A 12,277-nucleotide genomic window follows, 5' to 3' on the forward strand; every position below is an offset into this window, starting at 1 on the left:
CACCGCATCCCACCCCACCCCTGTATGACCCTGTGTATAAAAGCAGACATAATTTAGACCCTTAACCTGAAAATGGTGCGACGACTAAAAGTCGGTGATCTTGGTGTAACAGTCTTTTGAATGGGGAGAAGTTCAGTAGATCAAACAACCATTAAAGGAAGCAGAGAAATCTCAGGGACAAGGCTGAAACCCAGTGTTGAAAGACAGGGATCTTTGGGCCCTCAGTGACACTGCAGTAAAGAGAGATGAGTTTCTGTAGTGCAAATTGGTCCATGGACAGAAAAGCACTTACTACCTAATTGAACACACTTCGTCTCTGTGTTCACAAAAGAAAAATCAAGTTCAAACATAGGGCGACATTCTGTGCCCTCCAGGTTAAAGAGAAAGACCTTCAGCTTGTTATCAGCCCTCAGGGACCATTTATGCAGTAATTGTGGTGTGCATTCTTTAATAGGAAGCCTTTTATAAAGAATTAAACAGTGCATACAAAGCTCTTTCCATATGTTATATGAGATGTTCATTTAAAAAATATACTTTTCAAAAATGTATTAGCATTAATAAAATAGTAGATAACGAAGAGAGCCATACTCCCTCTTTAGGTTGACCTTTCACAGTGGCTTCAAATGGGATTTCCTTACATCATGTGGCGAGAACATGAGTATTTTAGTGCAGGTCCTGAGGTGTTAAAATGACACACCTTTTAAGGCTCTCCACAATTTGACTCCTTCCAGTTCTGCACTGCTCTTCTGCCTTTTGAACCCTCTCTGCCCTCTGAAAAGCAGTGATGTACTGTACTGAACCACAAGCACCCGGCTTTTATCTTTGGAAAGCTTCACATTATTGTAACAATTTGTTTCTTCCTTCAAACATGTGAAGAAAATAACACATTCTGTTGCTCTTCGGTCTGCACAAAATCCAACAGGAAACAAGTTGATGCTTATCTGCTGTTCGGGATTTTCTTGGTACCAAATTTCTCAATCACTCAGGGTTTTTTTGGGCAAATCTTTTCCTGTTGTGCAGCCTCCTGGTACAGCTGATTCAGGCAGCTGTGGTGATTTTTTTTCTTAAAAAACTCCAGTACTTCCAGAGAGCTAAGAAGTGTAATACAGTAGCAAGCAAAAGGCTTTAAATTGTTTTCTTCTGTTGATTGGTGTTTTTCAGACTTCAGCCCCACCTCCTTAAACTGCAGTTCTATAGCTTTTCCTCTGAACATCTGCAGATGCATTGAGTTTGGGACAGCCTTCCTAAGGGTCAGCACTGTTCTCTTCACTGTCTTTTTCTCACTTCTTTGCCTGTAGCAAATAACCAGGAGGGAGAAAATGGCATCAAATCCAGTTCCAACTTTGTGTTGGCCACATTGTGGTAAACTGCAAGTGGCCACTTGGGGCTGGCTATCACGTGAGTCAATTTGACTTTACGTGAGTCAATTTGACTTTACGTGAGTCAATTTGACTTTACAGCAGAAAGGTGAACACTACCAAGATGGCGCTGCTCACACAGAATCTGAAATGTAAAGAATTGAATAGGACCTGATTATTTATACTGTTTACACTGTTGATTTTAAATCAATGGTTTATTAAAAATGTCAGATTTATTTATTAGTATAAAACCGTCTTTTTACCCTCTGCTCTCTAGCTGTGTTAGCTCTGTGATGGACTCCTGACATGTCTAGTTTGGAACTAGCCGAGTCCAGCTGATGTATTGATAACACATGGATAAATGGATGGTTACTTTTAAAAAAAGCTGGCTTCTTTAAAAAGCCGAGCATCTGAGCAGCATGGACACCATTATGCCATTATGTATTTATTTGGTGAGATAAAAGGCCTCCCAAAAACAAGCGGCTTTCCAGTGGTCGGGGTCACGACTGCTTCAGAAAGAAGATTAGAACCTGTTGAATTTAGTCACGGCTTCTTTCCAAGTAAAAGTAACTCTGAGCTGTTGGTGCTCATGTTCATCATTCAGTAACACGTATACAACCAGCATGTATTGTACAAAATGTATATTGCGGTGTGACAGCATCAGAAAAGAAAGAAGACAGATTGCGGCAATGTAAATATTTGCATACAGCAAGGTAAACACAATTTATAACATCGCATAGCAGTCTGCATAATTTTATCTGGTGACATGTTTTGATTATGAAGCTGCTTCTCTGTGTCTGCAGTCACATCTAGCCAAGCTGCCATTATTTGTGCACATGTAAGATGTTTAGCGTGGTCGTAAACCTTGTGGTCCTTTGGGTTTATTCATGAGTATTTTTTACATATCATAATGAGCTGCACAGAAGATGCTTTTTTTCCCCCTCTCGCCATCTCAGTGTTGACATTTAAACCTGCTGCAGAGCTGGCACTGTGTTATATTCGTCAAATGTCACAGCTGCAGCTGAAAGTGTGAAAAGCGCTCAGTGATTCAAGGCCATGCTGAATGACAGAAAGACATTATTTATTCATTATTACGCAAACTCTTCGTGTTTCTTTTAATAGCCCACATGAAATGAGTGGAGGTGGAAGGTTGGTTCATGTGAACCTGTTTATTGAGTAAAATTCAGCAAAACAGATTTCATACAACACAGAGTCAAATGACACCTAATACACTCAACAAATGGGCAAATTAATGAAGTACGTAACCACACTGTAAAGTTGATGTGCAGCATCATAAATACACAACAAGGGAAAAAACACAGCATTTGTTAGATATTAGATATTTTCAGTGCTAAATTAACCTGCACATTCATTGTAAATATAAATCATTACACATAAATAATGAAAGGCTCATATTTTACAAATATATTATTTATACAGTTTTTTCCAAATGTACTGTGCTTTAAATTAATTCGCATTTCACTCCATTTCCCTGTCAGGGAGAGGATATAAAATCTGGAGCGAAAAAGACACACTGCAGATTACAGTGACAGAGTTACTGTGCCTTTTCATCCCACAGTTAAAAAAGAAAAACTTAGTTGTAGTTATCTTGAAGAACTGTGTTGTTTGTAACAGCACCTGGTAAATCGGCCACAATGGTGGAGGTGTGAGCGCGTGTCATTCTGTGGGACAGCGTCAGGATGCTCGAGCCCTGACACCTGTCCTTTCCCTTCCCTCTCCTCCGAGACAGGAAGTGGTTACACAGGTAGGACAGGAATTTGTCGTGCAGTGAGGCGTATATGAAGGGGTTGTAGCAGGCGGAGCTCATGGCAAACAGGTGACTGGAAACTTGGATGACATTTACATAGTTCTTCCCCAAGATGGAGAAGTCAGTGTCCAGGTCACGGATCAGGTTCACCACCTGTGAAGTATTTAAATCAAGTTATTGATAATACTGTGAAAGCAAAAGATGATTCAATACCAGCTGCAATGAAGCAAAATGTGTAAATAAAACACATTTAAATCTAATTATTTGCAGCATTTCTACAGGAGGTCCTAACTCTGAACAGCAGGGGGCGCAACCTGACTGGAGCTGAAAGGTCAAAGGTTGCTGGGAGAACAGGAAGTGCAACATCACATGCTGTTTGTCTAAAGGTGAGAGCATTTAAACAGCTCTTTATGGTTTCAGAGTTATTTAGCAAATATGTAGGTTCAGTGATTGTGGTGTAGCCTAACTATGCAGGCTCTTCAGTAAAGAGTTCTGCACAGTGACTTGTTTTGCTATTGATATGCTACAGTAATTCTGACACACTGTTTAAGCTGTATATATAGGTACTTAAAGCGCTTGTACCTCAGGCAACTTAGGGTTAAGTGTCACATTGGCATGCAGCCAGGGCAGGGGGTCGAACTGCCAAACTTATGGTTAGTGAACAGCCACTCTACCACCTGAGCCTATGTTCTTTTTAACACTATTTATGCCAGAATAATATTGGACTTCTTTATTTTGGCTGTATGAACTTCTGATATAAAAGTTAAATCGTTTTTAAATGTTTGCAATGTGCCTAATTGTATTTGTGGTTATTGTGTTGTCTGTACTGTAAATATTAAGCACCTGCCATCAAACAGAAAGAAATTACGGAAGCGCTGAACTGCCACAGTAGAAAAAAAAAATTGAATCACTATCTCGTTATAACGACATATTATCTCGTTATAACGATCTCGTTATAACGAGATATTATCTCGTTATAACGTCAAACCGTATCTCGTTATAACGCAAAACCTTATCTCTTTATAACATGATATTATCTCGTTATAACGAGAAGGAAGGCGAAGGTGATGCAGTTTGTACCCATCGAGCCTTCTGTGTCCTTCCAGCTGATCGATGAGAAATGAAGCTACCTCCAGAGGGTCGGTCTCATTCTTTCTTCTGAACAGTCCCATGCATTTTAAAAACCTTCTGAGTGTCCGCATACTGATCACAGTATCGTCCACTGTGCGCAGTAAGGACAGAATCTCCCCATGGCTTAATCCAAGCATGAAATAGAACTTAATTAAATCTTGTAAATGTGTCATTTTCCGATGTGAGCAGCAAACCGGTTAGGTTAGGCTACTTATAAACAGTTCATTTTTTATTACAGCAATAAAATGTATCTCGTTATAACGAGATAATATCACGTTATAACGAGATAGCGTCTTATCACGTTATAACGAGATACGGTTTGACGTTATAACGAGATAATATGTCGTTATAACGTGATAGCATTTGACGTTATAACGAGATAGTGATTAATTTTTTTTTTCTACTGTGGCAGTTCAGCGCTTCCGTAAGAAATAGCTAGTACAGTGCTGAAAATTACTTTTTCTTCATCTGGCTAGTTTTGGCCAGGTTACCAGAAAGGCATAAAACCACAAAGGCACAAAAACAACACAATTAATTCAGCTTGAACCCTGTCTGATACCAAAAAGGTCAATACTAATCCCTGTCTGATAATGGATCAGTACAGATTGATCACAGAACAATTCACAGACATGTGAAAGAATCAGGCAGGACTTATTGCCCCACATCTTTGTCGAAACTCAGGATTTTCAGTGTATAGATTGAAAAAGCTTAGAGGTTTTTCATACCTGAAAACAAAATGCAGAAAACGGTAACATTTGTCAACTGTCAACAGTTGTTCCAGACTTCAGACGTCCTATAAAACAGCTGGTAGGGTGACCAACAACTAAACCAATCTAACATAAAAGGGTTAATCACCTCCTTGTCTCGGAAGAAAGTGAGTAGGAATACCTGTAAGGGGAGCCAGGAGAAGGCAAAACAGAGTACAGACACCAGCAGCAGGCAGAAGGTCTTCTTCCTCCTTCTACTCCAGGCAGCCCGTGCAGATCTCAGTTCTGGGCATGCCGTCAACCCAGACGTGGTCCTCTGCTTTAGCTGATAGGATATAGCACAGTAGGATATGGAGACAGCACCCAGGGGGACAAAGTAGGAGAAAAAGAGGATGAAACAGGAGTAAACGAGGCGGCCTCTCTCCTGGCCATCCCAGAACTCCTCACACACGGCCATCTGCAGGCCTGCAGCCCGCAGATCCAGGTAGACGGTGTGCATTGCTGTAGGTGTGGACAAAGCAAGAGAGGACAGCCAGATCAGGACCACCAGACCCCAGCAGAACTGCCAGCCTGCTCTTTTACGGATGGGATAAGCCACAACAACGTAACGATCCACTGCGATGGCCATGAGGGATAGGACCGCTGCGTAGACAGCTGCAGACTGCATGACAGTGACGAAGTGACACATGTGGGATCCAAATACCCATCCACGTTTGTCAAAGGCATAGGACGCTGTCAGAGGGACGCAGAAGATGCACATCACCAGGTCGACAAGTGCTAGGTTGCTGATGAGAAACTGAGTGGTGCTGTGTCTTTTCTTGTTGTGCCAGATGAGAAAGAGCAGGAGGAGGTTGCCAGCGCACGCAATCAGGACCACAGCAGAGTAGAGGGGGATGAAAAGGGTCTTCAGATTGAACAGGAGGTCAAGCCCAGAAAAGGAAGGAGCCGAGAGAATGGGATGAGAGGAATTGCCGCGAAGGGAGGATGTAGAGTCAGGCATGGATAGAGATGAAGAAGAGGCTGGAGTAGTGTTCACCCTAGATTGATTCCCCCTGTCCATCACTGCAGAATGAATGAGGAGCAGTCCATTATGAAACCAGTCCAAAGAAACGACCTCATTTGACACATCTACATAATTTATTGAACAACACTTTGATTGAACCCTTCATGGTGAGATACACAGTCTGAAAAAGATGAGTCACATTTGAACAGATTAATTAGTGACCAGCCTCAATACTCTCAATCTGTCTCATTAAAAAGCTCTGATGTCCCCTTCAATAACAGTAATGCACCACTTACTTCTCACCTTTTCTCTCCCTCTCTCTCTCTCTGCACCTGTTCTCAAAACCAGCCTGAAATAATTCCCCAATCAATGTGAGCTTTTCTTCTGCTTTTTTCTTGTTTCTTAGCTTATCAGTGTGATCATGAAAAACTGTCCTCCTGTACATCTGCTCAAACCTCTGTCTGCACTGACGTCAGCAGTTATTGCTGAGCAATAAGTAACACATCGACCAGTGCCATACAATCACATTATGCAAGAGTATGAATATTAAATGTATGTGGGTTCATTTAGAGACATTTCACATGAAATGTGAAGCAACATGTAAGAGTACTGTACTTGAATGTCTTTTATTTTTAATGAATGAATGAGGCCATTTTGCATCCGTACTGTATTTATACTGCAGTTGTTGCATTCATAATATAATAAGCAAATGTCTCAGAGGCTACAGAACCACCAAACTAATCTGTCACTTTAGCAAACTGAAGAGGGCAGCTGCCTCGGTAGTGTTTATCACGATTAAATGAAAAAGATGAATGATTTATGTCTAAGCAAAACCTCCTGATCACAGCATTTAATCATGTGGAGCCATTCTTAAAAACACAACTTCCTAAGAAAAATAAAAACAGCTTCTTCTTACACTGCATCATTTCATTGCCTTGTTTACTTTACATGATCAATGATAAATGGATTCAGAAAACCATGATTCACCCCACAAAAAATTAAAAATCTAATATTGATAAATCACCCTAACTTATTATAAAAAAAATCAACTATTGTTTAAAGAAAAATAATACAAAGTACACAGTCATTAGTGTATTTTCACAAAGTAAAGGAAAAAGTACCTTTTTGAGCCATCCGATTTTTGCGTCGCCTTACTGCAGGGAGTTCCACAATTGTGCAGCTTAACCTCTTCACTGCAGCCCGCTCTGCTTCAGAATAAAGAGGTGTGCTCGGCTGCTCTCTCCCTCTCTCTCTCCCTCTTTCAGCATCACTATGTTTTCATGTGAGTGAGTCACCTCCAGCTGGACAGATAAAAGACACCTTCCTAAAATCATAATCTCTTATAATGTTAGTCGCGGGACTCACTGTGCATCTATGCTGATAAATAATAAAAAAAAAAAAAACTAAATTAAAAAAGATCTCGCCCTGTTCTATAGTGTATTATATCTGAGGAAATTATTGTAATATTTTTTTAAAAAGGAACTTTAATTTGCATTTGATTATTTTGTAGTCACAGTCACCTTCAATGATATTACGGTGATATTGTCACTGTGCTTTATGGAAAATTAACACGTGTACTGAATGTAGAGTAAAAGTTAGTAGATGCAGCTTTTGATTACATGAACCATTAACAGCAGCACACATCATATTAATATAAATTTCAAAATCGGTGCCAGATCACGTAACAATCAAGCATTGGCATTATTTTTGATTGAATGGAAATGGAATGGAATGGAAATAAAATTGGTCAATACTGATTAAATAATTAATTAAAATTACATTTAAATTATCTTTGATTGCAGCTTGAAATGCTCATGAGGTCTGCAGTCTGCGGGGGGGGGGGGGGGGGGGGGGGGGGGGGGGGGTGGGGGGCACCACACAGATCTCTTGAGACAGGGAAAACTGTAGAGAGCAGAACATTATGGTATTTATCATTTTCAGTCTATAGGTGAGAGGTATTTGTTGTGCACATAGGAGTGTCTAACATTGTGCTTAACATTGTGAGTGTCTAAACAACACTGGCTTGACTTCCCACAGAGTTTTTGTAAAGCTGGGCTGGTCTTTACACTGGACTGTGGTTAATAGGAGCCAATTTCGGTGGAAACTCTGGACTGCTGAGTTGTTAGTTCCTCCAAAAAGGCCAGGTGGGCTGTTGTTCCTCTGTCTGCAAAGTTCCTTGTGGAAAATGTAACTGTTTCCTGCCGAACTATCCACAAAGTGAATAAATTGGTACCCCATCAGGGACACTGTAGTATAAATGATCCACTGCTCTGATAAGCGTGGATCAGCCCTGTGTTTATCACACTCACACCCACGTGACGACCACAACTTCCTTTTTTCCGCTTCCATGAAGGGTGCCACATGCAGAGCAGACAGCAAGCTCACGTGTCCATACACTCCACAAACACTGCTCCTTGTAGGTTTGATAAGCTCACAGGCTTTGCTTAAGAGATCATCAAATATATGAAGAATTCACCAGTGGTTAGATTAACTGAGTGATGTCTTTTCTTTCTTGTGATGTTTCTCCAGCTCTATTTATTCATCAGGCTGGAACAGGTCAAACACACTGTAGCTGCTGAAGTGATCCAGATTAGGATTCGTGTGATTATGCTAATCCACAGTATGATAATGATAGAAATTTCATTTATGCCAACCGCACCATTATTATTACATTGTAAAGTGTCATGCAAAGGTCCAACATTTGGAACTGTAACCTCCTGGAGAGGGATTGGGCCTGAGCACTTATTTGAAGTTCTGTTTGCTCCTGGAAACATTCTCAAAATATTATTGGATTATAAGTTATTTTGTTTTTTTTTTTTAAAGATATGACATTTGTGGAAGCTCGTTTTTCTCAGGGGATATCACAGGTAGATTTTTATCAACACCTTGAATTTTAATTTCCTGCCATTTGGGGCTTCACAGCATTATCTATCATCCCAATCCAGCCTATTACCACAAGACATCTCTGTCAACCCTCAGCATCTGGTCACTAACTACAATATTCTTTGTGTAATCTGGACCTGTCAGAATAAATCTACTTTCTGATATTTATAGAATTGGCAGAACATGCTCTACATCTGAAAGAGAAATGAGGACAAAGACTGTTTTTTGCTGCACTGCATTCAATTGATTTCACACATTCACTCCTTTGGGTCATAGAAGACAGACAGCAGGCTGATCAAGGGGTTCTCAAAGGTTTTTATGTCAAGGACCCCAATTGAATTGAGTCACATTAGAGAATGGAGACATGGCAGCTTTTATACAAATGGAACTCCATTTGTGAGGATTTTCAGGCTGAATACATTTATCTCATAATCACATTTGGATGCCATTTATAAATTGCAGTAGAGATATCACTAATGTTTTTGAACATTATCCTTTAAATCACTGCCTAGCTGCTCTCCCTATGGCTGGTAAGTGTTTTTACATTATACACATCAAGTAGCTCATCACACTCTGTGAAAATTATACTACCGGTACTCTCTTATTTCTAGTTAGGGAGTTTAATAAATCATTCCTTCTTTCTTACAAGCTGCCTGAAGGATGACAAAACACTGCTCACAGACTTCCAGACTCAGCGTTAACTGTTGATATACAAACTTGAGACTGGTCAAGAAAGTTGCAGAAAAAGCTGCTTCCCAGTAACTTCAAAAACAAAAAAATGCCTCTGCATCAGCTGATTGGTCAGCTTTAGTAGGCTGAGCAGGCAAAACAACATGTTTTCATTGCTGGGCTGATGTAATGCATACGTGTGTGCCGTGCAGACAGGCAATGACTTTTGAATAATTAAACACTTTCATATTCACACATTCCTTTCAGTGAGGAGGAATGAGTAATGGTAATTATTAAAAGTAAATGACATTATAATCCCACTGTAATATTTGTGTATGTCTGCAGCCAGAAGGCACATTATAAAAGGCTGTTTTGCTTCCTGTGATTACTCAAGACAGTGGCTTGTGTAATAGTGGATGATTTAAACTTGGTTCTTTGCTGCCATCTAAAGTTGCTGTTGTAGGGAAGGCACGGCTCACATCAGAAGGTCCCCTCGATGTGAGGACCAGCCACAATACCCTCACTGCTAAATGTCACATTGGATTTTATAGGTAGAACAAAAGCATGCAGTAGTTTTAACTGGATTTAAGGTATACCTCTGCTATAAAGCTCAATATAACTATGCCCTTTATTCCTGCTAACAAACACACAAAAGAACAGATTCACTTCTTTGATTTGATTGAAACGTGGGTAAACTTTATACTGCATGTAAAATTACCATAGATACAATAAACACAATATGTTACAATAAGTTCTGGAATATAACACATTAATGGCTATCATAGATTATTAAAAACAGGAAAACAATGATTCTGAAACATACTGATTTGTTTAAGTCTCAGAGTGTTGTAACATGTTCCTTCATTGACATCTGCATATACAGTTAATGTAAAGAGCCACTTCTGTAGTTACTGTGAGACACACATATTAGATGCTAGTTTTTCTGCCACAGGACAAACATGTCTAATCAAATACTTCATTATATATATATATATATATATATATATATATATATATATATATATATATATATATATAGATTTGATGTGGCTGGAGGGATGAATAGCAGGGACTGAATAAGTACTAAACACTCAGTTACTGGGGGTTCAGAGGAGGACAGACAGACTGTAATTGCTTCTTTTTTTTTACCACAGATAACAAAAGCTATGGTAAAAAAAAACACTGCTATGACATAACAGCTCTGAATGAACATGAGAATAACAAGTCACCCTTTCACTGAATACAAGTAGTTATTATTTCACTATAATTTTTACATTCTTATTTTTCTGGGTTGTGTGTGTCATCTTCCTCAGGGTTGTGTGTCTCTCCCTCTGTGTCCTCTCCATTTTGTGTCTGGTCCGATGTCGATGGCTCCCTCTGAGTTGGCCTCAGTAGATATTCCAGCTCCTCTGCGCTGATAGCTACCTTCTCGGGAATCAACCACCGTTTGAAATGTTCAAGAGCACTGGGAAGGAGGTACATAAAAAGTGAAGGCTGTTACAATTAGTTAAGCTAAAGCCAGCAGCTGTAATTAAAGCACCATGTTATCATTTTACACCAAACCTTTCAGTAATGGACAAGATTATGCTGACTGTAAAGCAAACGTTACACGAAACACCCCTTCACAAGGATGATCATTCACTATGAACATCTATGTCCTACCTCTCATCCATGTCACCACCTTGAAAGAGCTCTGAGGTCTGGGCATCGTGTAGGAATCTGTCCCAGCATTCCTTCTTAGCTTGAGACAAGGAGCGCAACATGTCCCTGGAAGTCACATCACTGGACTCACCCTTTAGCTTTTTAAGGCGATTCTCTGCAGCAAAACGTACACAAAAACTCTTTTTAGATCTTCAAAGTTAAATTACATGTTTGAATGTATGAATGTGTGAAATTGCATATATTAAATACATGTTTTTAATTTAAAAAATGTCAAAAGAAGTGATTTTTGCACAAACTATTCTGTCCTGGAGATACACAGAAAATGCTGCAGATGATTCATTCAATCTCCTTCACATCATGGATGACAGACAGGTTGGATTTGACAAGGGAAAAAGGGGAAATGCCAAATGTAATACCTAAGCTGGCTATGTAAATCTCTGAGTCCTCCATGGGTTCCCATTTGGCACTGCAGAGGGTCGTATTTGCCCCGTTTGCCTGTCCATTGGCCTGCACTCCGATAGCTGCTGGGTGGAATGAATCTTTGAACTCCGTGCTGTTCTCTGGTGTTGTCTCTGTTTGCACCTCCGGCAGAGTGGAGCAGATTTCGGACCACAGCTCACCACTGGACCGAACCTCCTGATTCTCAAAGTCGTCGATCATGCTGGTGCAGTCACTGGGTTTAACAGATGTAAGCATCAGTTTTCAAAATCGGATAACAGTGGCCTGTTTTGACTACACCTTACGTCTTTAAGTTATGTTCAATCACACGTTTTCCTGAGATAATTGAAAAAGAAATCGCAAACTAATCTTAGTTTACACCAACTGCTAACTTGTGTCGAACCTATTTTGGGGTTTACTTCTTTATATTGCAACGGTTCTTTAAACAATTTGCTCCCATCATAAATTGCAAACATGTCTTACCTGTATGAAAATCTCGACAAGTTACCTGATACCTCCGTTTATGTATTGTGAATTTAAAGATTAAAGTTTAGCCTCGCTAGCTAACTGTATCCATGACCCACAATGTTTAACAAGCGACGGCCCACTTCCTTGTGGGAGGGCATGTGATAGGACGTCGGTCCCGCCCATTATATAG

The 12,277-nt window shown here is 40.0% G+C and overlaps 2 protein-coding genes across 2 annotated transcripts; both read right to left on the reverse strand.

Moving 5' to 3' along the window:
- Positions 1–2,952: 2,952 nt before the first annotated feature.
- prlh2r (prolactin releasing hormone 2 receptor) lies at positions 2,953–6,024 on the reverse strand. The gene is made up of 2 exons (XM_028395980.1): positions 5,146–6,024; positions 2,953–3,279 (listed from the first exon to the last, which is right to left on the reverse strand). The coding sequence occupies exons 1-2, from the start codon at positions 6,022–6,024 to the stop codon at positions 2,953–2,955; spliced, it is 1,206 nt and encodes a 401-aa protein (XP_028251781.1).
- Positions 6,025–10,535: 4,511 nt separating this feature from the next.
- On the reverse strand, positions 10,536–12,240 carry ccdc32 (coiled-coil domain containing 32). Its single transcript, XM_028395487.1, has 4 exons — positions 12,103–12,240; positions 11,598–11,854; positions 11,182–11,335; positions 10,536–10,984 (listed from the first exon to the last, which is right to left on the reverse strand). Exons 2-4 carry the CDS (start codon positions 11,839–11,841, stop codon positions 10,798–10,800), a joined length of 585 nt encoding a protein of 194 aa, XP_028251288.1. The 5' UTR covers positions 11,842–11,854; positions 12,103–12,240; the 3' UTR covers positions 10,536–10,797.
- Positions 12,241–12,277: the final 37 nt, after the last annotated feature.

The sequence above is a fragment of the Parambassis ranga genome, chromosome 22, assembly GCF_900634625.1.
Source record: "Parambassis ranga chromosome 22, fParRan2.1, whole genome shotgun sequence".
In the NCBI taxonomy this organism is placed as follows: Eukaryota; Metazoa; Chordata; class Actinopteri; family Ambassidae; genus Parambassis; species Parambassis ranga.